This window comes from Setaria italica, chromosome I (genome assembly GCF_000263155.2).
Source record: "Setaria italica strain Yugu1 chromosome I, Setaria_italica_v2.0, whole genome shotgun sequence".
Taxonomy (NCBI): domain Eukaryota; kingdom Viridiplantae; phylum Streptophyta; class Magnoliopsida; order Poales; family Poaceae; genus Setaria; species Setaria italica.
The window spans coordinates 24,353,057-24,379,701 of NC_028450.1; the positions used below are offsets into that span (position 1 = coordinate 24,353,057).

The 26,645-nt window shown below is 39.5% G+C and overlaps 1 protein-coding gene across 1 annotated transcript; it reads left to right on the forward strand.

Moving 5' to 3' along the window:
• Positions 1-1,902: 1,902 nt before the first annotated feature.
• LOC101780569 (DNA polymerase epsilon catalytic subunit A) lies at positions 1,903-24,750 on the forward strand. The gene is made up of 49 exons (XM_004952508.3): positions 1,903-2,259; positions 2,925-2,990; positions 3,062-3,121; positions 3,253-3,348; positions 3,763-3,923; positions 4,103-4,191; positions 4,285-4,502; positions 5,031-5,117; positions 5,210-5,344; positions 6,426-6,548; positions 6,911-6,994; positions 7,182-7,346; positions 9,209-9,385; positions 9,538-9,651; positions 10,000-10,104; positions 11,721-11,839; positions 11,910-12,051; positions 12,124-12,218; positions 12,370-12,475; positions 12,561-12,640; positions 12,729-12,905; positions 13,593-13,677; positions 13,771-13,851; positions 13,973-14,116; positions 14,951-15,046; positions 15,151-15,351; positions 15,639-15,693; positions 15,781-15,923; positions 16,003-16,436; positions 17,458-17,599; positions 17,720-17,917; positions 18,003-18,077; positions 18,160-18,350; positions 18,762-18,933; positions 19,008-19,072; positions 19,442-19,574; positions 19,645-19,746; positions 19,835-19,918; positions 20,936-21,010; positions 21,095-21,154; positions 21,252-21,508; positions 21,600-21,648; positions 21,851-22,011; positions 22,085-22,151; positions 22,262-22,378; positions 22,494-22,664; positions 22,918-23,121; positions 23,526-23,632; positions 23,999-24,750. Exons 1-49 carry the CDS (start codon positions 2,044-2,046, stop codon positions 24,357-24,359), a joined length of 6,645 nt encoding a protein of 2,214 aa, XP_004952565.1. The 5' UTR covers positions 1,903-2,043; the 3' UTR covers positions 24,360-24,750.
• Positions 24,751-26,645: the final 1,895 nt, after the last annotated feature.

Sequence of the window (26,645 nt, forward strand, 5' to 3'; positions counted from 1 at the left end):
AGCCACGCGAGCGGGAGCGGAGCCGCCGCAGGTGCCGCGCGTAGTGGTCGCCGCCGCCCCCGCGTGTGGTGGCTGGAGCCGCCGCTCGAATCGCACGCAGCTGAAGCCTCGGTGCTGTCGTGCTGTGGTAGAGTGTGCTGCTCGCCTCGGAGCTCGAGTTGCACCGTGTGGCTGTGACCGTCCTTTTTTAATTATTTTGTGGGTCCCGTAGAAAACCCAAACTTAATTTACTCAAATTAAGGTCCTCCTAAAATTCATGTCACATCGAATATTTAGATATATTAATTATAGACTAATTACAAAACCAATTACACAGATGGAGGCTAATTCACGAGACGAATCTATTAAGTCTAATTAGTCCATGATTTGACAATATGGTGTTACAGTAAACATGTGCTAATGATGGATTAATTAGGCTTAATAGATTCGTCTCAGGAATTAGCCTCCATCTGTGTAATTAGTTTTATAATCAGTTCATATTTAATCCTCCTAATTAGCCTCCGAATATTCGATGTGACATGAAGAGAAGAGAGAACCAGAGACCAGGGTGCCCTGTAGTTTCAACTATGGGGGTGTTTGAATACTCTTGCTAAACTTTAACACCTATCACATCGGATATTTGATACTAATTAGGAATATTAAATATAGTCTAATTGCAAAATTAATTGTACAGATGGAGTCTAATTCGCGAGATAAATCTATTAAGTTTAATTAGTCCATGATTTGACAATGTGGTGCTACAGTAACCATTTGCTAATGATGGATTAATTAACTTTAATAGATTCGTCTCGCGAATTAGGCTCCATCTACGCAATTAGTTTTGTAATTAGTTCATGTTTAGTCCTCCTAATTAGCATCCGAACATCTAATGTGATTTAGCACCTCGTATCCAAACGCCACCTGTGATGGCGTTGTTCATAAAAAGGAGAAAACTACCCAGTCCTATTCCTTTCCTTTTCTATTGCATGTGGGTCCCGCTTTAAATCCAAACCATTTCCTAAGCACAGCTGGGATTGGAGTCTTATTTCCCGATCCATAATTTACTTCTCCGAATCCCATCCTATATCCATTTTCCTATCACGTCCACCGTCAAAACATCACTTTAGGATTTCACTCGAGATGCTGGATTGTTTTGCATCGAGAGTGTCTCGACTGCCCAATCCAGATGGATGGCTGTGAGCCAGGTACGGAGTTAAGCTGACGTGTCGGGGGAGATATTGGGTCAAAGACAGCAAGGCTACCAATATACTTCATAAATAAAGCTCTCTATTTTCTTAAAAAAAGATATGGTTCTCGTGCAAATAATAATACTTGCGAAGCAACATTATGAACATCCGAACATAAAATTTGTCATTGCATCCCAAATCTTCATGCTTAGCAATTATTTTTTAACTTTATTTTAAGATGTAGAATTAATTATTTTTTCGTCCGTAGCAACGTACGGGCATAATCCTAGTAGTAGATAAATAAAGACATGTTTGCCCAGTTCGGCTCTGACGTCCATACAAATTTTAAAATTTACTAGACAAAATAAAGTGGTTTAAACATGTATATTTTTATCCAAAACTAATAAGAGTGCTCGACTAAATACCTTCTGTTTAGACCCAGCTACAGCTCTAAGTATTTCTAGAGACAGTTGATGGAAGACGGTTTCTTTGGGCTTTGTCATCCGATCTAGGCTTTGCGTCATTTTATCTGGGCCTCAGTTTTCCTTAGTGGGTCATGTTAAGCAGCATCGGATGGACTTAATCCTTCCTAAAGAACCACGTTTTGGGCTTCAGGCCTCAGGCCTCCCGGGCCAGGTTTTAGGCTCAGAAAGAAGCAAAAGAGGAGGAAGGAGAGCCCACAGCTCAGCTGACAGCGCGCGGGAAAACGCCTCGCCGCCTTCAACTTTGGCGCTCATTTCCCGTTCCAGAGAGACCCCAAATCTAGGGTTCCCTGATCCCTGTTCCCCTTCCCCGGCGCGCAACGGCAGCATCAAGCGGCCTCCCGGCCAGCAAGTCTTCCCTCCCCGCGTAGCCGCCCATCCGCTAGCTCGCAAGCATGAGCGGCCGGCGCCGGCCGGCAGCTGGAGGAGGCGGGGGAGGGGGAGGTGGCGGTGGTGGCGGCGGCGGCGGGAACTGGCGGAGGAGCGGCTCGGCGGCGGCGAAGGAGCAGCGGCTGCGTCTGGGCGCGGAGGAGCTCCTCGAGAGCCGGCTGGGATTCGCGCCCTACACCGACGGGGAGCGGCGCCTTGGGTGGCTCCTCACCTTCTCGCCAGTGAGTTCGATCTCACTCTCTCTGTCTCTCTTCGTTGCAGCTGTTGTGGGTTGAGTCTCAAATGGGGCTAGATTGGGGAATTAGAGGCGGAGGTGCGTAATGCAGATCATGACCTGAGGTTGGAGTTGAATTGGAAGTGCGCGAGAAATCGGGTCAAAAATCACTACAAATAAGCAGATCATCAAGAGAATTCGGAGCTTTTACTTTCTATTTTGCTAAGTGCGAGTGAACTACTGCGGGAATGGGAACTGGGTAACCAGAAATTGTACTGTTTGGGTAGTGAGTTCGCTGCCTATATAGCTCTACCCTTACTATTCATTGGATATTCTTGCCAGTAGGTGCACTCAATGAATTTTGAAGTAGCTTAGTGTATACAAGTAATTTGCTAATATATTCTCGTGAAATACTACAAAACTGGTCCTTCTTGTGTCGTATGTACTAGAACTAGGGAAATTACTGAAACTGTACCTAACTTAAATGAAGTGATTCAACATAGATGGTTCACAAGAAATTCAAAGGACCTACATGAAGAGTTTCACTCTAAGCTCAACTGCCTTAGCTAACTTAAAGTTTCTTAATTTGCAAAAATGAATCAAGGATTGAGCTTTTGTTTGAATAAAACATTGTAAGATTACCATTTAACCTTACCCCTGTAACACCTGCAGTCATCATGGGAAGATGAGGACACTGGGAAAATCTACAGCTGTATTGACCTATACTTTGTGTCACAGGTAAAATTTTGCACTTACAGTATAAGCCTGTTTGAATTCCCACAAGTCTAACTTTGTATGGTTTCTTCCAGGATGGTTCTACATTTAAAGTGAAATACAAGTTTCGGCCTTACTTTTATGCTGCGACTAAGGTGAGCTAGAGCTTGAGCCTTTCTGAGGGCTATTTGAATGCTCCCATCATAGAATTCAGTCATGGAGAGGCTGAACCTTTTCTGATGCAGTTTTTGTTTGCCGGTGTTCTATTTTTGTATATCTATTGCAGGACAAGATGGAGTTGGAAGTGGAGGCGTATATCAGGCGGCGTTACGAAGGGGAGATTTCTGACATAGAAATAATTGAGAAAGAGGATCTAGATCTGGTATGTGCCCTGCTTTGCATGTTTAATCCAATATTCTGTTGGACCTCCACCATGAATTGCTGCCAGTGATGAGTTTGGTATGTTCAGGTCTAAGATGTTTTCTGCAGGAACATTGATTTCCTTATAATTGTGTTACTGTACTCGATTCTCCATTGATTGCCATATTTTTTACCTTGCTTGTTATAGCTGACGAGAGATTCATATACCCTGGGAAATTAACTCGAACTGGATGCTTCAAATGTTCAATTTAAAATTTTAAATACACAAGCTAGTTTGTAATATATTAAACTGATAGATTATTGTATAAATGCAAGTAGGGAAAGATGCTAATGTTCTCATGTTTGTGTCTTTCTCTTCCAATGTGTCTGTGCCTGATGTAGAATATAATATTTAACACCTCCACTCTTGTTGCAGAAAAATCACCTTTCTGGCTTGAAAAGAAAATACTTGAAGCTTCAGTTTGATACTGTACAGCAACTAATGCGTGTAAGGAATGACCTATTACATGTTGTTGAAAAGAATGAAGAAAAACTAGATGCCGTGGAGGCATTTGAAACAATTCATGGTGTAAAAAGGTGCCTATAAACTTTTCAATGTCCAGTTAACTATTGTGATCTAAGACATTTTTATGATTTCTATGCAGAATAATTTATAGTTATTTTCTTAGTTTTATTTGGAGTAAATTTTACTGTCTTGGCCATTTTTTGTGTTTATTTGTGAACCTACAGTCTGTTGATCTTGTGCACTATGACAGGGTAGAAAGGCCACAGGATTACATAAATTACATCATTGAATTGCGCGAATATGATGTTCCCTATCATGTTCGTTTTGCTATCGATAAGGGTGAGCCCTATACATGCAAATCCTGTATTTTCTCACACTCACATGCTGATTTGCCACTGATGCTTTGGTACTCCAAAATCAAAACGTCTGCAGATGTGAGATGTGGACAATGGTATAATGTTAGCGTATCTGGTTCTGATGCTTTACTTCAGAGAAGGGAAGACCTGCTTCAGCGTGCAGAAGTTCATGTATGTGCATTTGACATTGAGACCACAAAGCTGCCCCTGAAGTTTCCAGATGCTGAATACGATACTGTAATGATGATTTCGTACATGATTGATGGGCAAGGTTACCTGATAATCAACAGAGAGGTTTTGACTTGCAATTCTTTGCCCAACATTGTTTATCACCTTCTGGTTTATTATGTTCATTTATGGCTTGAAGATCCTTTTCTCTATTTGGGTGTACTGCCTAGCCTTGGGCAGCACTAATTACCTAACACACCTTCCTGATTTTCTGTCTCACTTCTTACAGATTAACATTTTTTATGTTTCCCTTATAAAATAAAAATAAAAATGTGATTTCTGTGTTAGAAAATGCATGCTGAAAAAACAGTTGTTTACTGATCACATGCTTCAAGATCAGCTTTTGTAGAAAAGCAATAGCCAAATCTTTTACAATTTACAAATAGCACTAGTGCTCATTATGGCATGGGCAAGTGTGGTAGTATGGAAATCCCCTGTACGATGGGGAAAATACAAATAGGCTAAGCAGATCATAGGCATATATCTGACAAAATCATTATCTTAGCATATTCACTTTGTTGATTGCATTTGCAAAGATGCAGATATTTCTCAGTCAAGTTTATACTGTATATATTTTTTATTTGCTTTCTGCAGTGCGTTGGGGAAGACATTGAAGATTTGGAGTACACACCTAAACCAGAATTTGAGGGGCATTTTAGAGTTAAGAATGTTCCAACTGAGGTACCGGCATCTTTCACTTATTTTTTTCAGCATATATGAATTGTATGCATCCTAACCATTTTGCTAACTACCTTTATTTTCAACATTTATAGTTGGATCTGCTTAAAGCATGGTTTGCTCATATGCAAGAGGTTAAGCCCGGCATTTATGTCACATACAATGGTGACTTTTTTGACTGGCCATTTTTAGAGAAGAGGGCTGCTCACCATGGAATAAAAATGAATGAGGTGTGTTTTCTGTTGTGCTTTACTTTAGTATTCGTTTGGCATTGAGTGGATTATTATAATCTTCTTTGGCAGAATCGCTTTTCGAATTTTTTAGCGTTTTGCTAACTGCTTTCTAAGTTACAACACAAGATTTTGTTGAATTACTTTCTAAAGCGTCTTAAAAATAAATGTAGCGCATCATAGATCAGCAGCCACATGACCCTTGATAGAATGGTTTTTGTTGGAAAAAGTTCTCCTTCTACTCTCCCTTAAAGTAGCGTGTTTGCCCGTGATCTGCTTAACCTGGTTTTGATGGATTGAACGGTCGTCAGCAGTATTGCCGCATAGCTGCCATGCACTTACTTGCCACTTGGCAGCACATGTGAATCGGGTCGTCATCTTTGTCTTACAGCTCTCTCATGTGTGTAATGTTGGCCGGGGGGGGGGGGGGGATGCAGTGCCAAAGTGGCAGGCATGGTGAAGGCAGGGTAGAATATGCGATGAGCAGGACTGCAGGAGGTCTGGGACCAAATTGAGAATACAGGAGGTGTAGAGGGGGCAGACTACAAGAGGAATCTCATGCAATGATGTGGTGAATGACTTAGTGGGTCTTTTGTGGCTAGATTGTGTATACATGAGTGCGCGGTGAGAGAGTAAGGGGTTGAGGTTGCCATGGTGGCCAAACCAGGTTACGTTGTAGCCCTGGTGCCATAACCATTTCAAAATCTTGCATCAGGGGGGTTGGGGTGAATTTATCTGGCTTTAGAAGTTTATAGGGTCTTTGACTGCTGTAGACAAATATGATACTTTGAGGAATTAAAAATGGGTGTTGCCCATTTTCTTGGGATATGACAACTATTTTATAAGATGTAGAAAATATTTTCCAACAAGTTAATGCAAAACAAAGTGATATAAGAAAAGACTATCTGCAGCTGAAGAAAAAGAAATAAGACTGGGTTATTCTTTATTACCATTCTTTGTGATACCATGTAAATCTTTTTGTCTCCATTTGTTTGTGGCCTAGAGCAGATTGGATAAAACTTGGAAGCGCTTAAGTGGGCAAGTCACCATTTGTTGTTCATTTTTCTTTTTGTTGTTACAGGAGATTGGTTTCCAATGTGACAGTAATCAGGGGGAGTGTCGGGCTAAATTTTCTTGCCATCTTGACTGTTTTGCATGGGTCAAGCGAGACAGTTACCTTCCACAAGGAAGCCAAGGTCTAAAGGTGACGCATTACTTCCTGGAGCAAAAACAATTTTTTTGCATGTGCTTGGTTTCAGTAATAGGTGTATTCTTGAAAAACATCTTTTTTTTATGAAACTTGAAATCACTTCTTGAAAATAGTACAAATTTTTTAGTGATATCGAGTGTGGATTATTTGTATAAACAATCAGTATGCATACTTTTAGCATTTGCTATTCACTATCACTAAAAGGTTGCTCATTTGACATTATCTACGTATTATTTTGCTTATTCCTAAACTTAACAGCATCCATTTGCATTATTTGCAAATTATATTGCTTACTCCTAATATTTTATTTCTTCTTTAACCTTTTTTTTGTTTCTCTTACATTTTCGCACTTGTAGGCTGTTACAAAAGCCAAGCTAGGTTATGATCCTCTTGAGGTTAATCCAGAAGATATGGTTCGCTTTGCAATGGAGCAGCCACAGGTAAGTTTGCCTGTCTCGATTCTTTAAATAACATTGTCACAAGGGGAGTTGTTTAAATATGGCTATGTGACAGATAACATTAAATATTGTTGTTTGTCTACAACTCTGTATAGTTGTGTGGATTGTACTTGTATTGTTTTGAAATCTTTTCCTATCTTTGTTTTTCACTCCATTGTTTCCTTTTCAGACAATGGCTTCTTATTCCGTATCAGATGCTGTTGCGACATACTATCTATACATGACCTATGTACATCCTTTCATCTTTTCTCTTGCAACCATAATACCTATGTCACCTGATGAGGTATTGCGGAAAGGAAGTGGGACACTCTGTGAAATGCTGTTAATGGTCCAGGTGTGTTAATGCAACTTTGCTGCCATGTTTCAATACCATATTTGTTTTGAAGCATGACCTTTATCTAGATTCAGGTATTCCTTGTGAAACTCTCGAGTACCCTTGAGCTGTCAAATTGTGCTGGGCCTTTCTGCTTCTATTTCCATGTTGTCTTGGTGTGAATTTGGTGATATTTATATCTAGATGCCTAACTTTTTCTTCCTGCTCAAGTTCCATTTATGGTTTCTGAGCTTTTGTTATCTTTTACTTTAGTTTGGGGCATTAGACGGGTTTATGTATTAGCTTGTTTGTTAATTAACAGGATGGGAAGTTGTGAATAAATACTTATTTTCAAAAAATTAAACACACATGATTTTCCCACTCTTGCTTGATCTAGGATTTGGAGTTTTGGACCCAACTCCCAACATTCACGACCATGAATACTGTATTTACTTCAATCTACCTCTGATTATTCTTATGAATATGGCTGGTCGAGCTGTTTTGGTACGCTTTGTCCTCACTGCCATCCCCATATACTTGCTAGTCGCCATCAAGGTCCCAATATGGTTCATTAAAGCAATCGACAAAATCAGGAAAGGGTTTCTGTGGAAAGGAAGGAGGTGAATGGTGGCTGTTGCCTGGTGGCTTGGGAGAAGGTTAACAGACCTATTGATCTAGGGGGCTTGGGAATCCATAACCTGGAAGTCATGGGTTAGGCTTTACAAATGTGGTGGTTATGGTTTGAGAAGACTCGACCTGATCGTCCATGGGCTGGTCTAGAAATTCCGGTCCATGCTAATAGCCTCGCCATGTTTGCCATCTCGGTCGTAACATCTATTGGTAATGGGGCAAAAACCTTGGTCTGATCGGTGGATACATGGCTCTTCTCTGGAAGAGCTAGCACCTGAAATTCACAAGTGTGTCCCTTCGAGAATAAGGAAGACGAGAACAGTGGCCCAAGCCCTTCTGGATGCTTTAGAGGAGCATCTTGGGCTCTTAGTTTGGTTGGCCTGACAGAGTACCTGCAACTTTGGGGTGCTTTAACAGACATTGTGTTGAATCACTCTGTTGATCAGCACCTTTGGAAGTTTGAAGCTTCTGGCCAATTCTCTACCAGTTCGGCTTATAGGGCCTTCTTGGTCAGCTCCATCCCCTTTGAACCTTGGAAGCGGATATGGAAATCTTGGGCTCCGGGTAAATGCAAAATATTTATTTGGTTGGCCATCCGCAATTGTTGCTGGACTGCTGATCGCTTGGTGAAAAGAGGGCTTCCTCATCCTGAGCAGTGCAGCCTCTGTGACCAGGAGGATGAGACAGTTCAGCACATACTTACATCATGTGTGTTTGCGCAGCAATTCTGGTTAAGCATTCTTGAACCTCTAAACTTGCCCAACCTGGTGCCTACCCGCAGGGACAGCTCCTTTGAAGTTTGGTGGAGAAAAGCCTTGAGGAAAATTCAGAAACAGCACAGAAAGGGATTTAATTTCCTTGTTATTCTTGGAGCATGGAGCATTTGGAAACATCGAAATGCCTGTGTGTTTGATGGATCTGCCCCTAGCGTTCAGGGTGCTCTTCAGGCCTTCAAGGATGAATCTTATCTTTGGCTTCTGGCTGGAGCCAAGGGACTGGCAGCCCTGGACCTTGGTAGGATTGTGGTCTAGAGGTTTGGTTAGTTTGCTCGGTCAGGCCCTTTGAGATTTTTTGTTTCTGTAAGGTCTCCTTTTTGATTTGTTCAGTCACACATCTCACTCTAGTCCAAGGTGGGCTGATGTTATTGTAATTGGACTTTTCTCTCCTTAATACAAAGATATGCAGCTCTCCTGCGTGTTCGAGAAAAAAAATTATTCTGATGCTTGCTAAATTCAGTTTCTTTTTATGCACAGGCATTCAAGGCTAATGTCATTTGTCCTAACAAGCACCAAGCTGATCTCGAGAAGTTCTACAACAACCGTTTATTAGAAAGTGAAACCTACATTGGTGGTCATGTTGAGTGTCTTGAAACTGGTGTATTTAGATCTGATCTTCCCACAAAGTTCCAACTTGAACCATCAGCATATGAGGTAACTTGGTATTCCTTTTCTGTAGTTGGTTAGGGTATTAATCTGTTGCACACTGATGGTATTTCACATGGGAGATTTTAGTTTTTTTTTGTGGGCCATGGGAGATTTTAGTTGCAACTTCAGTATGTTAACAATCCACATTCTTCTTTCAGCAACTCATTGGAAACCTTGATCGTGATCTGCAATATGCCATTTCTGTTGAAGGAAAATTGGATATTGCCTCTGTCACAAATTATGATGAAGTCAAGGATGCCATAAAGCAAAAGGTATTAGATGTTTCCAGCAAGACACTTCGATCTTCACTCAAAGCTCAGACAAACTATCAAATGCCAACGTAACAGAAATATATTACCAAATGAACCAAGAAAATAAAAACATTTATCTAAAACTGAGACCAGTATAAAGCTGCAACTCATTGATTTTGACAACTTGACTCATAAGATGTTTATTTACCTTTGTAACTTGAGTACTTGGCTAACATACCAAGAATAGCTGTTATTTTTTAATCTTCTTATATAAGGATCTCCCTGAACATGTAGCTATGTACATTAATCAAATCTCGCGTCTTTCACAACCAAGCTTGTGTGACCTTTCTTGTTTTGTTGAATTCACAGCTTGTTTCATTGCGAGATCACCCAATTCGTGAAGAGCGCCCTCTTATCTATCATCTGGATGTTGCTGCAATGTATCCAAATATCATTTTAACAAATAGACTCCAGGTATTCCCTTGTACTTTAGTCTAGTGTGTCTAATGTTGTAATCCCATGTGCTCTTGTTCAGTAGAAACCTAGTTTGTGTAGTTGGTCAATATATGGATTATTTGTTTTTTGAGAATACCAAAACATGTACAAAGGAAAGATTATAAAGATGTCCCTATTGAATACGCATAAACTAACATACGCTGACATTACTATCAAAACGGCTACTGAACATATTTAAAGTTCTACCAGAGATATTAATCTAAATAGATCTATTTCCTGTTGGGGAGAGTTCCCTTGTATCTTTAGTGAGTGATTTATATCAGATGTGGTCATATAAGAAGTTAAAAGGATCATGATCTAGTGAGGTACATGGCCTAGCTTCCCTCGCTGTAGTTTCTGGCCGTGTAGCTATTTGAAAGGATTGTATGGTTGATGTTCACGATCCCATTGAGTGTTATTTTACTGAAGCGTCATTCTGGTTATACAGACAAAAAAAGTGAATGAATGTTCAAACTGTCGCATTGCCAAAAATTCATCAAAGCACTATTAATTTTCATGCAGTAACAATTCACTTAAAAGCTTTAGTTGTTAGGTGAATGCTGGCAAAGCACTCATATTTCAGGACTTGTAGCATCTAATCTCATCTAGGTATTACACACGGTGCGGTTCGGTGGGTGACAAGGGTGCTTTGGTGCAAGGGGTGCCAGGCAGGGACGGAGACTGGGGGTGGCTGGCAGGGGCCATGGCCCCCCTATACATGATGAATCTCCATAGTAGACATGTATGCAATGGCCTGATCAACACACATAGTCTAAAGATTATGCTTAAGGGGGTGTTTGGATCCTGGAGCTAAAGTTTAGTTCGTGTCACATCGAATATTCGGAGGCTAATTAGGAGGACTAAATATGAGTTAATTATAAAACTAATTACACAGATGGAGGCTAAACGGCGAGACGAATCTATTAAGCCTAATTAATGCATCATTAGCAAATGGTTACTGTAGCAGCACATTGTCAAATCATGGACTAATTAGGCTTAATAGATTCGTCTCGTCATTTAGCCTCCATTTGTGCAATGGGTTTTGTAAATAGTCTATGTTTAATATTCCTAATTAGTATCTAAACATTCGATGTGACAGGGACTAAAGTTTAGCCCGGGGATCCAAACACCCCCTAAGATCCTGCTAATGGCCCCCTCAATTATTTCATCCTGGCCCGGTCCCTGGTGCCAAGGCCACAAGTGCATTGCCTAGTCAACCTTGTGCCAAAAAATATCAATTTAAGATAAAATGAACTTTTGTGGCCTTTTACTCAATACCTTTGGCTCCAATAATTGTACTGAGTTTTGCGCACAAACCAATTCACTCACAGCTTAAGCTATTACGAAAAGTTTGGGCATGTGGTCATATTTTAACAGACACCTCAGTAGATTGGATATGGAACAGTGTAAGTATCAATGAAAGTTGATGACAGTGCTATAGGGACAACTAAGACCTCTTTGAATCCATGAATCCATTTCATGAGGCGTTTCATTTCTACAATCATTCACTTTTTTTCTAAGTTTTACCATCATATTAGGGGTCGACATGCTTATGTCAATGAAATGAACTTTTTCTTTCTGCTTGTTGATTGCAGCCACCATCGATAGTTACAGATGTGGACTGCACAGCATGTGATTTCAATCGTCCTGGCAAAAATTGCCTCAGAAAGCTTGAATGGGTCTGGCGAGGAGAGACCTACACGGCAAAAAAGAAGTATGTTTTTCAAATTTATGTAATCTGAAATTTGATGAATTTTCTGATCTAATGCTATTATGTTTTGTAGTGACTACTATCACATAAAGAGGCAAATTGAGTCAGAGCTGATTCAATCCGGTGGCATCGCATCGTCAAAGCCTTTTCTTGACCTCTCAAAACCTGAACATCTACTTAAACTAAAGGATCGTTTAAAGAAGTACTGCCAAAAGGTACTATTTTCAAACACATGGGTAGATTCTCTTTTGGTGAGCCTTAGGTGAATTCCTTGTGTCACAATGCAGGCGCACAAAAGAGTAGTTGATAAACCAATTACAGAAGTTAGAGAAGCTGGAATATGCATGCGTGAAAATTCATTCTATGTAGACACAGTGCGAAGGTCAGTCCAATGCTTTACTATATTCTTATTCCTCTTTAATTTTGATAGCATAGACATAACATTGGTCTCCCCCCCTCCCTATGCATAGCATTGGCTACTAATGATTTAGATGGCATGCTCTAAAATATTCCCTTCATTTGATAATTCCCAGCTTTCGTGATAGAAGGTATGAATACAAAGGTCTTAACAAAACATGGAAAGGAAAATTGGCAGAAGCTAAAGCCAGTGGAAACTCTATTAAAATTCAGGAAGCGCAGGTTCAATGATGCACTATACATCATAAGGCCTTGTTCATGTTTCAGGCATCTGAACTGTTTTCCTTCTCCCACTTGTCTTCTGCAGGACTTGGTTGTTCTATATGATTCTTTGCAACTTGCTCACAAGTGCATATTGAATTCTTTTTATGGATACGTTATGCGCAAGTACGTGAAAATTTAAAGACAACATGGTTTTCATTTGTCTTCATCTATTATATTAGCTATGTCTAATGGCATATCCATTGTGATTTAGGGGAGCAAGATGGTACTCCATGGAAATGGCTGGTGTTGTTACATATACTGGTGCAAAGATTATCCAAAATGCTCGGCTCCTTGTAGAAAAAATCGGAAGGCCACTGGAACTGGATACAGATGGCATTTGGTGTGTTTTGCCTTGTTCTTTTCCAGAGAACTTTACTTTTAAGACAAAGTGAGTAAAGTAGATCAATCAAAATTAATTTTCATTCAAGCTTTTTCATCATAATATTATGAACTTTCACATAACTGATGTCGCTAATTCAAGACTATAGCCTGTCCAAGATATTTCTATTGATAATGATTACCTAAGTTGAGTGTAGTGCTTTCTTGATCGCTTTTCAATCCTCTGTGGTTTCTAACTTTGCACTATGCACTGCTAGTTTTGTGATTTGATCAATGAGTTGAGGCATTAAGTTATCAGGAAGCGATTGAAGGATAACATCAGCATAATTCCTGAAGAAGGATTTGTTGCATCTTAGAACTGATAAATTATTATGACCTCCCAAAGTAGTTGCCTGTACATATTCTCCAAGGCACAACTTTGACTACTCATTCTCATCACAATAGTTAGTAAAAAACGATAAAGTTGATGCTGTCAAAGAATTTTTTTGCTAATGTACTTCTGTTACTTTGTATCCTCAATCTAAATAATTAAAGGTATGTCAATGGCCAATAGTGATGAATGCTGACCACAAGTGAATCATAGTGGTAGCATTTTGGACTGGATGTAGCACAAAATAACTATTGCACCTATATTAATTCTCAAGTGATTCAGATCCGCAGTTTATTAAAGATGAAGACTCTCAACATAAGCCTTTGTACTAGGGTTTCAATCTAACACTTATTGGTGATATTTCAGAGCTGGGAAGAAGCTAACAATATCTTATCCCTGTGTCATGCTTAATGTTGATGTTGCAAGGAATAACACTAACGATCAATATCAAGTAAGAAATACATGTCTTGTTCTTCTGCAAGTTCTATATTCTTCTCATCAGCAATCATAATGTTATTAATTGCTCATTTTATTGTTCTACTAGACGCTGAAAGACCCAGTAAATAAGCTATATACAACACACAGTGAGTGTTCCATTGAATTTGAGGTTGATGGACCTTACAAGGTGAGTACTTTAATGGTATTAGTGTTTCCCTTCTTCCTTCATCCAAATTGTTTCGACTACTCTAAAATCCTGATCTATCTTACTTTTGCGAACTTTGCATCACATGTTCTTAACATAATAGGCCATGATCTTACCTGCCTCTAAAGAGGAAGGCATTCTGATAAAGAAGAGGTATGCTGTCTTCAATGAAGATGGCACCTTGGCAGAACTTAAAGGTTTTGAGATTAAGCGTAGAGGTGAGCTGAAGCTCATAAAAGTTTTTCAGGTATATGCTTCCTTTCAGCATCAGTTACTTCACCATTCTCTTCATTAAATGTTTTACACCTGTCCACAGTTTATTAAGAAACGGAAACACGAGAAGGCTACATGCTCCTAGCCTCCTTCCAAATTCTTGTCTTACTACCCTGTTAAATTTGTTTCTCCCAGACCACCCTTCTATAATATTAGTGACCAATGAACAAAGAGAGCAAGGCCTTTTATTCAGAAAAGGGTCGCAGTATAATGTGGCATACACTAAGTGAGGTAGGACACACAGATATATAGCCATGTGTCTTCTCGAAATCCTCAAACATCATATACGAGTGAACTTTCTGCTCCTAATATAAGATCAAACAAAAAAAGGATGGAGCACTGTTTATGCTTGGAACGGAATACAGGGAAATAAGGACTCCAGTTTTTTGCACAAAACTGTGGGGGATTTCTCCGCAGTGCCTTTTCAATTATAAAAAGGGATTAGTTATTTACAAACAGATAAAAAGGAAAAAAGAAACAGAAAAAACACAGAAGTTACAGGGAACAAACTAGACAATCTGGTTTAGCCATTGGATAATGATTTGTTTTTGGCCTTCTGGGACCCTGTGGAGGTTAAGGACTTGTTCTCTGAATCTCATAATTCAAAGTTGCAGGGTTGGATTTTAGTTTTCAAAGATTTTTCTTTTTCACATTTTCCAAATCTTTCATGAAGCAATGGTGAAAATCTCCATAAAGAAGGGCTGTTGGAAGTTTCTTTTTGCAGGGTAGATCTTTGTGGTTAGGTTCTCCATCAGCTGGCCAAATTAATTTTCTTACATTCAATATACGGAAAATGTTTTGCTTGCAGGCTGAGGTATTTGACAAATTTCTCCACGGTTCAACCTTGGAGGAATGCTATTCTGCTGTTGCCTCTGTTGCTAACCGGTGGTTGGATCTACTGGATGTAAGTGATTTGTAGAATGAACTATATTCTCTAAAGCCTTGACAGCACAACCAGCTTATGTTATTAATCTATGCAATATATATACAATTATTTGTCTGTTACAGAATCAGGGAATTGATATTGCTGACAGTGAGTTGCTTGATTTCATATCGGAGTCAAGCACAATGAGTAAATCTTTAGTTGATTATGGGGAGCAGAAGTCATGTGCTGTAACTACAGCAAAAAGACTTGCTGAATTTCTTGGAGATTCAATGGTTAAAGACAAAGGATTACATTGCCAATATATCGTTGCTCGGGAGCCACAAGTAAGTTTTGAAGTGTTTCAGTAATTAAAATCATTTAGTTATACATATCCTTAAATTAGGATAGTTCCCAGTATTATGTTTTTCATGGTCTTTCCCATGTCCGTATATTGGTATTCCACATGTCATCCTATCAGGAACTGGAGTAACATCCTTGGTTCATTTTTGTGGAATTAGTTTTTCTTTTCCCTAGGATTTTGTGGCATCAGTTAGCTTCTGTAATACTTGACAAGTTTAATTATTTATATTTACCTTTCCTGTGGTTAACTTGACTTTTTAAAAATATTTAGGGCACTCCAGTGAGCGAGCGTGCTGTTCCAGTAGCTATATTTGAGACAGATCCTGGTACCATTTTACATGCTAACTGCTCCTTCTGCATCAGTCAAACTGTACGGTTCACTTATGCTGTCGTGCTATCCATGTACCTTGCAGAGATTGCGAAGCATTATTTAAGGAAATGGTGCAGAATCTCCTCTGATGCAAACATTCGTTCTATTGTTGATTGGTCCTACTACAAGCAACGCCTAAGTTCAGCTATTCAAAAAATTATAACAATTCCTGCTGCAATGCAAAAGGTAATAATGTAATAAATAATTATCTGTTTCCTGTTCTCTTCGATTATATGTATTATTCCTGAATATTTACTTCTTACAGATCTCAAATCCTGTTCCTCGAGTCCTTCATCCTGATTGGTTACACAAAAAGGTCAGGGAGAAAGACGATCGATTTCGGCAGCGTAAACTACGGGACATCTTCAGTCCCTTGGCTAAAGATGAGGGGATGCGGAGCTTGAATGGGACTGGAGATATGGAAGATTTACTAATGTCAAACAAGGATTTGAGAAAAAAATCTTCCCATGGTTTGGACATTGACAAAGAAAATGATCCTAATGGGGCGTCAGTGGGAGCTGGTTCGAATAATAGTAAAAACCAACAAAATTCTATAACTGGGTTAAATGTTCCACTCTCTTCACAAATCGAAAATGCGGCTGCTGATGAATCAATTGATAGGAGTACTGATTATCAAGGATGGCTTGATGCTAAGAAGAGAAAATGGAAACATGTCCGTGAACAAAAGAAACGTCGGAGGTAATGCCACAGTTAAAATATACACCTTCTTTAGGCACTTCTGGAAGTTAATATACTCTTTTAACTGATTCTCTTCTAGATCCAGGCGCTTTAGTTTGATATTAGGTGGTGACCATTTTATGAGACCTAGCTCACATAAATATGTTAGCCTATTGACCATACTTGAGCTCAAGTTGATACTCATTTTCTAGGCTGATGAGTGATGACCCTATGCTAATGTTTTGTGAAGAACCATATTCTTTTGTAGCATTTCCTCGCCTTATAAAGCTTATGTCTGACATGCTGGACCATTGACCATCATGCAATAATTTGAGCCAATATGTCTTTGTCTTCTGTATTACCAACTAGGAGGCTAGTTAACACTTAACAGCATACTTGAATCTTGAGTGTCTTTGAGTAAATTTACACATGGGCACAGGAAAGTGATTAGTGTGTAGTACTGCAATTTGTGATCTAACACAAAGCAGGTAACAAAAAAGAACGAAGCCTGGATTTTAGTAGGTTATTTGTTACTATTCTAGGCGATGCAGCATGTACTGCTTTATTTATGTTAAGTTTCTGTCTTGCATTATTAGAGTTTATTACCCAATTAACTCACCCATAAAATTCTTTTTTATGAGCCCCAATGCTGCCCCCCTAGGTGTATGCAGTATGTGCATCTAGCAGGAAGGTGCACTTTAGCTTTGAACAAGCTGAATAGTGTACATTTGGGCCTCAGCTTACAGGGCTCCCACACTGGCCATTTTCCCTAATTCTACCTATGAGACACAGAATAGAATATGGCACTTCCCTTAGTGCGATCCTATGATAGAGGCACCAGGTTTGCCTTAGAATGGTTTCACCTAGTGGAACCTTGTCTGTCTTGGAAGGTTTTGACGAACACCTAATGTTCGAGCTACACCGTAGTATTTTAAATTCTTTTATTCTGGAGGTATTAATATGATGGGGTCTAAGTCAAATTACCTCAATAGTCAGTCTCATGGAGGAGTTAAAATTTATGTCACTCTTCTGCTTCTGCCAGGTTGGGTGCTGCTGCTACTTTTGACGGTCCTACTAATGCTTTGCTTTCTTCAAGAAATGTGAATCAGTTACCTGGCAACAGTCGAAATCGATCAACATTTTTCCAGAAACAAGAATTGGCCCTCTTTAGATCACATTGGCAGGCATGTTTCTTCCGTTATGTATTATGCCCTGTAGCATTTGTTTAACAATCTCTTTTTTTTAAAAAAAATACGTCTTTGCTCACATCCATGCTTGTTAATTACATATGTTGTCCACACCAGATAATCCAGCTTGATTCAAGTACAACGCCTGGCCGCTTTTTTGCGTGGGTTGTGGCTGAGGGGATCATGTTCAAGATTCCTATCAATGTGCCTAGAGTTTTTTATCTGAACTCAAAGGCTCCTGTCACAGAAGAGTTTCCAGGAAGGCGTGTGAAGAAGATTCTTCCACATGGAAGACCTTGTTTCAATCTCATTGAGGTAGATGTTGCAAATATTAACTGTAAAGTAACTAGGGGTTAAGTTTCTTTGGTGAAGAGAACATACTAATGGCTGTGGCATTCAGGTTGTAACTACTGAAGAACAGTTCAGGGCTGAAGGCAAAAAACTTGCTGCTCATCTAGCAGAGCCAGATGTTGAGGTGAGCCTTTGTTCACATGTTTATGGGGTATGGTTTTGCATTGTTTTCTTTGATTTCCTTTATAACCTTGAATTACATTTAGGGAATATATGAGACAAAAATTCCACCGGAGCTCAATGCTGTTCTCCAAATTGGCTGTGTATGCAAAGTGGACAAATCTGCAAAAAAGCGAAGTATACAAGATGGATGGGATCTTGCTGAGTTGCAGATGAAAACAACCGCAGAGTGCTCATACCTGGAACAAACAGTTTCATTTTTCTATTTATACCACAGGTAGCCTTTATAAAATAAAACTATGAAAAGCATATAAGGCCTATAATGCTAATCTAAATGTATTACTCGATTAGCAATTTATATTTGTGCCTACAGAGTGATTAGTTATACCAATTGGAGTTTATTAATTCAAGGCACCTGTATTACAGTGTATGCTAGTTTTATCACGTGTATAATCTCCACACTAGGACCCGCTATTGTTTCTAGGACATTTCCTCATGACCAGAAAAAAAATCATGTTTACAATCTTTTAAATGTATCATATGATGGCACCAGTGACTTTACCAGTATGTTAGATAGCTGATAACTTCGAATGCTCTTCTTGCTTTCCTGTATCATATATAACCATTCGTACTCTTTAGCTATACATTTGTTAATTCGAGACTTATGTCTGCATTCTTTTATTTCCAGCTTGTCTGAAGGAAGGGCTGTATATGTATTTTACTTCCCTACATCTTTCAGAATACATGCAGTGGTTGTCAATCCTTTCCGTAACAAAGAAATATCTCCATCATTTCTTGAAAAGCAATTTCGAGATGCTTGCCAAGCCCTCGGTTCTGTTCCTGAGAATCTCACTTTCCATGTATGAGTGAAGTCTTGAGAATTTTCTCATGCTGTTTAGCACACCAAATTCTGATTCTCTGATTCTATCTTTAGGTGGACTATCAAACATCAATTGATGCAGGTAGCAAATACGTGCAAAGAATGCTACTCGAGTACAGGTATGCCATTTGCTAATTATTTCAAAAACTAAACTTATTTTTGCTTCTTTTCTGTGAGCCATGAATGCTTCATTGAATTACTTTTTGTAATGTGGAATTAATAAGTAGTGCCGTGTGTGCACTGCCTGCTGGTACCAGACATGTTTATTCTAGAAAATCCATCTAGGTAAAAAATTGTCTTATTTTGAATTTTTATTATCCTTTTTATTAAAAAAATAATATAAAAGTGTGGCAACACTGAGGTTCATCATATCATTAAAAACAAATGCAGTAATAAAAATTGAGTGATAGCTCTTGCACTGATTATGTAGTATTAAATTACTGTAATAGACAGTCAAACTACTGTAACTCTTAATATATGCTTTGTAGACAACAACATCCTGGACCTGTCATAGGTGTCATAGAGTGCCCTAAACTCCAAGCTATAAAGGCAGCTGTACGGGCACTTGACGATTTCCCATGTGTAACCATTCCTAGCAATGCAAGGGACAACAACTATCAGGTATAAAATGGATAAATGTCAATTTTTTTTGTTTCTTCGTTTTCTTGTTTTGCTTACCCTGCTTGTCCAGGCTCTCGGTTGGCAAGCAACAGCTGGTCGAACAAGCATGCAGCGTTGTGCTGCATCAGCCCAATGGTTTAATGAACGGATTTCACTCGCTAGATATGCTCATGTAAGAGTTCTCTACTAGGAAATTCTATAATTCAGTCGGTTATTTCTGTTCGTATGAAAATGAATTGAACATCTATGCTTTAAAACAGGTGCCATTGGGTAATTTTGAACTAGATTGGCTTCTTTTTACCGCTGATGTGTTCTTTTCAAGGGCATTGCGTGATCAACAGCAGGTTTGTTCTGTCCTGAATCATGAAAGTTGGGCTTTACTGTTTGAATGACTGCATTCCAAATCCCATGCATTTGCTTGTTATATTCCTTGTGGTGAGCTCCATATTGATACTATCTCTCTTTTCTACGCCATTAGGTTTTCAGCTTAGTAAATGATATGCAGCTTTCCAGTAATACCTGCATGCATACAAGTCATCTTTGTCATATTTAAACCTATGCCTTGTCTTTGACCATGTAGGAAGCCAATTACATTCCCTTTCTATTTGGTCTAATATCATGTTAATAATACCTTCCTTAAGGGAATACTGGGGTCTGCCAACTGAGCTATGCTCCTCTGAATCATACCTATTAATCACCAATTTGCAACAACTATGCTGATTCTTAAGTTGGTCATTCAATGAAACATATTATTTCCATATTGTATTTCAAAGGCGTGAAGAAAAAAAAAGTACTTGGTGACTTGACAATTTTGCAAGGAATGAACTGGCTCGTCAAGTTCTTGCTGAATTGTGAGGAAAATCTGTCCTGCTTCCAAACTCCCAGGAACTGGCATGACTATTTTGTACCAGTCTTCTACTATTGTACATGCTGAAGCAATTCTACCTTGATGGCTTGTGTATGGCCAATTTCCGAAGAAATGTTGGAAAGACCTAGGCAGCTAGGCCTTTATCTTGTTTTGTTAACACTAGCCCTTGCATTTACCCTTTTTGTCAATATTACATGGAGTGGGCAGAAATATAAGGAATTATAGATGGTGACTTTTTTCTGCCTAAACTTGATTATGATTGGAATGGTTATTTAACTGTATGGTGGCTGCACTAAGCTGTGGTGCAAATTCATAGCCTGGAACTGGCTTGTAGTCTGTGGGGTCACAGCTATCTGCAGTGTCTTTACTTTGGTTTAGATTAATGAGCCTGGAAACCAGGGTTTCGGGCCTGTTCTTCAAAAACACCAGCATGGTATGATATGGAGCTTTGTTCTAAAGCATAAGTTTCTTATTGACTTGCCATATATGCTAGGTACTATGGATATCTGATGATGGAATTCCCGATCTAGGAGGCACTTATGAAGGAGACACATGTTTTGCTGATGAAGTGAGAAGCTTTGGTTTATTCCCAATATGCATGATAGTAACCCTCTTTTTTTCACCATTTGGCTTATATGATCTCATTTTACAGGTCATTCAGCCTGCACTTACTTATCCTGGTGCGTATAGAAGAGTTTCTGTTGAGCTTAAGGTATGCTCAGATGCTATTGATTTGGACACCATAGAATGCAACAGGTTTCATTTCCCTGCTGATGATCAGTTTATATGTACATATATTTCTTCTGCAGATCCATCATTTGGCAGTTAATTCTCTCCTAAAAAGTAGTCAAGTGGATGAAATGGAAGGAGGATCAATCAGTAGCTTCGGAAGCGACATGCCTCCTGGTCCACATGCCACTGAGACTGACTTCGACGATGCTAGCTTGTGCTTACCTGCTTTCCAGGTGCTAAAGCAACTCATTCAAAGATGCATTTCAGATGCAGTGTCGTCTGGAAATGTATTTGCTGATGCAATACTGCAACATCTCTACCGCTGGCTTTGCAGGTAATAGCTCGTGTATTTGTACTTGAACTGTTAGTTATCACATTTTAGTTTTAATGTATGCTTTGCATGTTCTTGAATACTTATTTTTCAGCCCGCGATCGAAGCTTCATGACCCAGCTCTCCATCGTCTTCTTCATAATGTAAGCTAATTTACTTAACTGTGTTGGCAGTCCTTTCTGCAATATGGACATTGTTTCAGTATTTACTGCTAATTATTGACTAGTACTCCTACAAAATAGAGTGTTCTTTTACTAATCTAGTGTCAGTTTTTGTGCTGTCAAATGCCAACATTAGATACTTAACTTACCTCACCTTCTTGTCTTTTTCTTTAAATGTTACCAGGTCATGAAGAAAGTCTTTGCTCTATTGTTGGCTGAGTTTCGAAAGCTGGGAGCTAATGTTATCTTTGCGAACTTTTCCAAGATTATCATTGATACTGGAAAAGTAGACTTGGCATCAGCACATGCATACTGTGATAGCTTATTAAAAACCTTACAGACAAGGTATTGTTTGACCTCTTGTTGCAAATTTGACTGGGTGATTCTCTAAAGTGAAACTAAGAGTCTATTTTTTTAGGGATCTTTTCGAGTGGATAGAACTAGAACCATTGCACTTTTGGCATTCCTTATTGTTCATGGATCAGGTTTGTACATTTTGTTTCCTTTTACCACAAATATGTTGATATATGTATATTATTGTTTTGTACGGACTTGTTTTCACCTTTGAGGTTTCTTTTCTTGTTTTATGGTTTAGTATAACTATGGCGGCATTCAAGCAAAAACACAAAATGTGGACTCCTCAGATGATGATAATGATATTGACATTGTCTCGAGCTGGAACATAGCAGAATACTTGCCAAAAGATACACAAGTCAGTCGTTTTTCCAATTTCAGAGTCACCCTAACATTAATAACAACTATCCTGCAAATGAAATTGAAGTGATTTCTCTAACATTCTTTTATTCTTTCATTTTTTTAAAAACCAGGATCACTTTGTCTTAATTGTATCGGAGTTCCTATATATTCCATGGAAATTTATGAAAGAACAAGTAGCTACTCAAGCAACTATAAGGGATGATACCTCATGCACTCCATCTATAACGGTCATGGCTGCTGAGAACCTTGAGGGTCAGGTCATAGGACACCTCCGTGACAAGGTAATTGTGTCCTGTTCTCCATCCAGACAGCTTGGGAGTTTGGACATTTTAACTTGGCCAGTTTAATTTTTAACCACAATGAATATATTTCATTGTTTTGCATAAAGCTAATGATGATATCTATTTAATTGTATCAAAGTTCCAAAAAGTTACTGAACTTCTCGAACATAATATTTATATAAATGGAGGGAGTAGTACCATCTTCTCTAGAAGCACAGTTCTATCAAACTTACTTTAATACCTGATTATGCAGATTAGCACTTACTTTGCCGACAAGCTTTTAAGAACTGTAAGTGATATACTTCACCATTTCAAAGGGAAAAGCAAGTCTGAATCAGATGAACCTGCAAGTAGAGAATCTGATCCTCACACACATAAAGGCGATGCTGCATTGGAGTTCATTAAGCATATTTGTGCTGTTCTTGCTCTTGATCAAAATGTTCAGCATGATATTCTGGTAAATCTTCTATCTGAATCACTCAACTGATACTTGCTGTTTTCACTGGAGTAACCTAAAGCAAAAGATTGTTCGTTAATTGTACTGCTTCAGCAACTAGTGATTGAGCATTAGGGGTCCTCTCTGTGCTATTGTTATATCTCTACCAAATGAATTGAAGACTAGTGACATGTATGTCCTCTCGGTTCTACATGCATGCTAACCACTTAAGACCATTGGATCATGTCCTTGGTGTCTTTTGATTGAACAACAGTACCAAATGGTCTTGTGTGCCGCATTCTGACATGAAAATCAACTCCTTTTTGCTTGAATGTTGTAGCAGAATAACCTTCTTTTATCACTAGGCTAGATTGTTACACTTATCGTACTATTACTCTTCTCACCATGCAAAATATTTCTGGCAGAGAATGAGGAAGAACTTGTTAAAGTTGGTTCGCGTAAAGGAGTTTGCTCCAGAAGCACAATTCCAAGAACCATGCGCCTCATTCACTCTGCCAAATGTGATTTGCAGGTATTGTATCCACAATGAAAGTTTTGGAAAGCATTTGTTTCATCCTTGCGTTGACATTTGTGATGATCTTCAACTACTTATTTTTATGCATGCACTGTTGCACATTTGTCAACAATGCTACCAAAAAAAGAGAATTTCAATTAGAGAATTAGAACCAAACAGTATTTGTTGCTCTCTGGCCATTCCCCACCTTAACTCTCCAATTTGTAAAATTGGTGCAATCTCTGACAGACTGGCACAGACTCAAGTGTAAACCTGAAATGGGAAATTTGCTCCAAGCTGTTAGTAAAACCACAAAGAATAGAACAGCTATTTTCATGTTGTTATTTGTTTCACCAATCTTATGAAACAATGCTATGTTGGCAGCTATTGCAATGATTGTCGGGACCTTGATCTCTGCCGTGACTCAACGCTTCAAGGTCAGGAGTGGAGATGCGCGGTGCCCCAGTGCGGGCAGCCATATCACCGTGAGCAGATGGAGAACGCGCTGCTACAGGTGGTCCGGCAGCGGGAGAGGCTGTACCACCTGCAGGATCTGGTGTGCCTGCGCTGCAGGCAAGTGAAAGCTGCCCATCTGTCTGAGCAGTGCTCATGCGGAGGCTCGTTCCGGTGCAAGGAAGAGTCGTCATATTTCCTCAGCAAAATGCGGGTGTTCCTGAACGTTGCGGTCAACCAGAAATTCCAGCTGCTGCAAGATTGCGTGGAATGGATTCTTGAAGTTAGATGATGTGCGCGGCTGGCTCAGGTAACTTAGCGTAGCTGATCACTTACCTGTAGCACCAACTTACCTAGGCTAGATCTCCGAAGTGTACATAAACGGGTGTATAGTAGTATCACGTTTCAGTTCAATTTTCCGTGTAGAACTGCTCAGATACTATTGGTTCATATATTTCATATTTGTATCAGTAGCAAAGGTCAAATATGTGCGTAGTACTGCAGTAGTGCTTGTATAATGTGAGCGATTAATACGTAGCTGATATGCAAATGCGGATGAAGAAAAATGCTTGTAAACATTCTTGCCTAAGCAATACGAACAACGGCTGGTATTCAACACCCCTTGCTCTAAGGGCTGGAATGTTGCAATATGATATGATATTTAAAGAAGGTAGTTCCAGAAATGTTATCTAGTCGAGAGGAAAAGTGAGGATTGGCATTGTTGACATTATTAACACGTGGATCTTATTGTACTTCCAACTATATATGCTAATCTGAATTACATGATGTGTATGTGTTGGAGGACATGTCAATAAATATAAACAAAGTTGCGTTTGAAATGTAATTGCATCCATACATTTAGATCCTAACATCCCGATCTGACGACCGTCGCCGTGCGCCGACGCCGTACACTGCCATCGCGCCACTCGACGGTTCTCAGGCCGCCAACGCGAAGCACAGCGCGCGGTCTCATTGCCCTTGCCCCGTTCTGCCGCATGATTGGATCGGCACAAAGGTCGCCACCCTGCCCTGCCCACCGCCGCGACGGCGAGGCGGCCGGCCCGCCGTGCGCTGTCTCGTCAAGTCGCATGGCATAGGCATGCAAATTAATTTGGTCTAATGGGTAGATTTTCATTTTACGTTACTTTTAGTTAGTTTCTAATAGACCGGTCCATTATGCTCTCGAGTTGGGTACGAGCAAATAGCTTGGTGGGGTATTTGGGTTGGAGGGTGCGCCCATTAGATGGTCCGGTTCAAGTTGGGTACGAGCAAATGGCTTAGAGGGTATTTGGCTTGTTGTGCGTGGTACTGTTTGAGGGTTCAAAAGTCTTTCAACCCATGAGTTACAACGTGTTAGCAGGCCGTGGGTACACACAGTGACCCTATCCCCTCAATCTCGCGAGAACCTCTCGCTTTCTCGCGTAGCCCTGGTTAATGGTTATTGGGTTGAGTTTATTGGTTCTAATGGGTAGGCATCCGTTTTGGACTCATTTTAGTTGGTTTTTAATAGACTGGCATATTAGCTGGTTTGGTTTAATTTAGGTTCGTTCAATTTGGGTTTTACGAACAAACGATTCGGAGGGTATTTGAAGTGTTTGGTACTGTTTTGGGGTCCAAAAGCCTTTCAGCCCATGGGTTATGAGCTGTTAGCAGGCCGCGGGTATACGCAGTGACCCTATTTGTCTCGCGGATAGCCCTAGTTATTGGGCTGAGTTTATTAATTGTAATAGGTAAGTTTTCATTTTGAACTCCTTTAGTTGGTTTTTAATAGATTGATCCATTAGATGATCTGGTTCGATTTTGTTTTATCGAGCAAATGGTTTGGAAGGTATTTGAAATGTGCGGTGTTGTTTTGAGGTCCAAAAGACTTTCAGCTTATAGGTTACAATTTGCTACTCCCTCCGTCCCAAATTACTATTCGTTTTGGTTTTTCTAGATGCATAACTTTTGCTACGTATCTGGATATAATATATATCTAGGTGCACAACAAAAACTATGTACCCAGAAAAAGCAAAACGAATAGTAATTTGGGATGGATTGAGTAGTAGGCTGCGACCTGCAGGTTCACGCAGTGACCCTATTGCTGTCAAAAAGCCCATGCGTTACAACCCGTTAGCCTCGCGGTTCTATGAGAGAGTTGTCATCGGCTCGATCTGTTTCTACATAAATTAAAGCCAATCCGATACAGGAAGCTCGGAAGGAGAAACTGCCGCTTTGAGATCGAGGCGATGGCGTTGGTGGCAACCGAATTCAAGTTCGATCCGCGCGCGTAAGGGCATGTTCAACAGTGCAGACAACTACCATCTGCAAGTACTTTGATTATCGTACATAGACAGCAAAATAGACAACTCGTACAACATCTCATCTATTGGCTGTCTATATACTATTTAATTTATACATGTGCATATAAATCAGAGTGATCAAGTGTATTTTTTTATCATTGTAAATTATATTGTTGCTTGTCTAAGAGGCTCCATGTTATAGTATATTTTATTATTGTTTGCCTCGTAAAGCAAGAATTCTAAAAAGTAGAGGAAAAATGGGAAATACATGAAAAAGACTAAAATGCCTCTCAAAC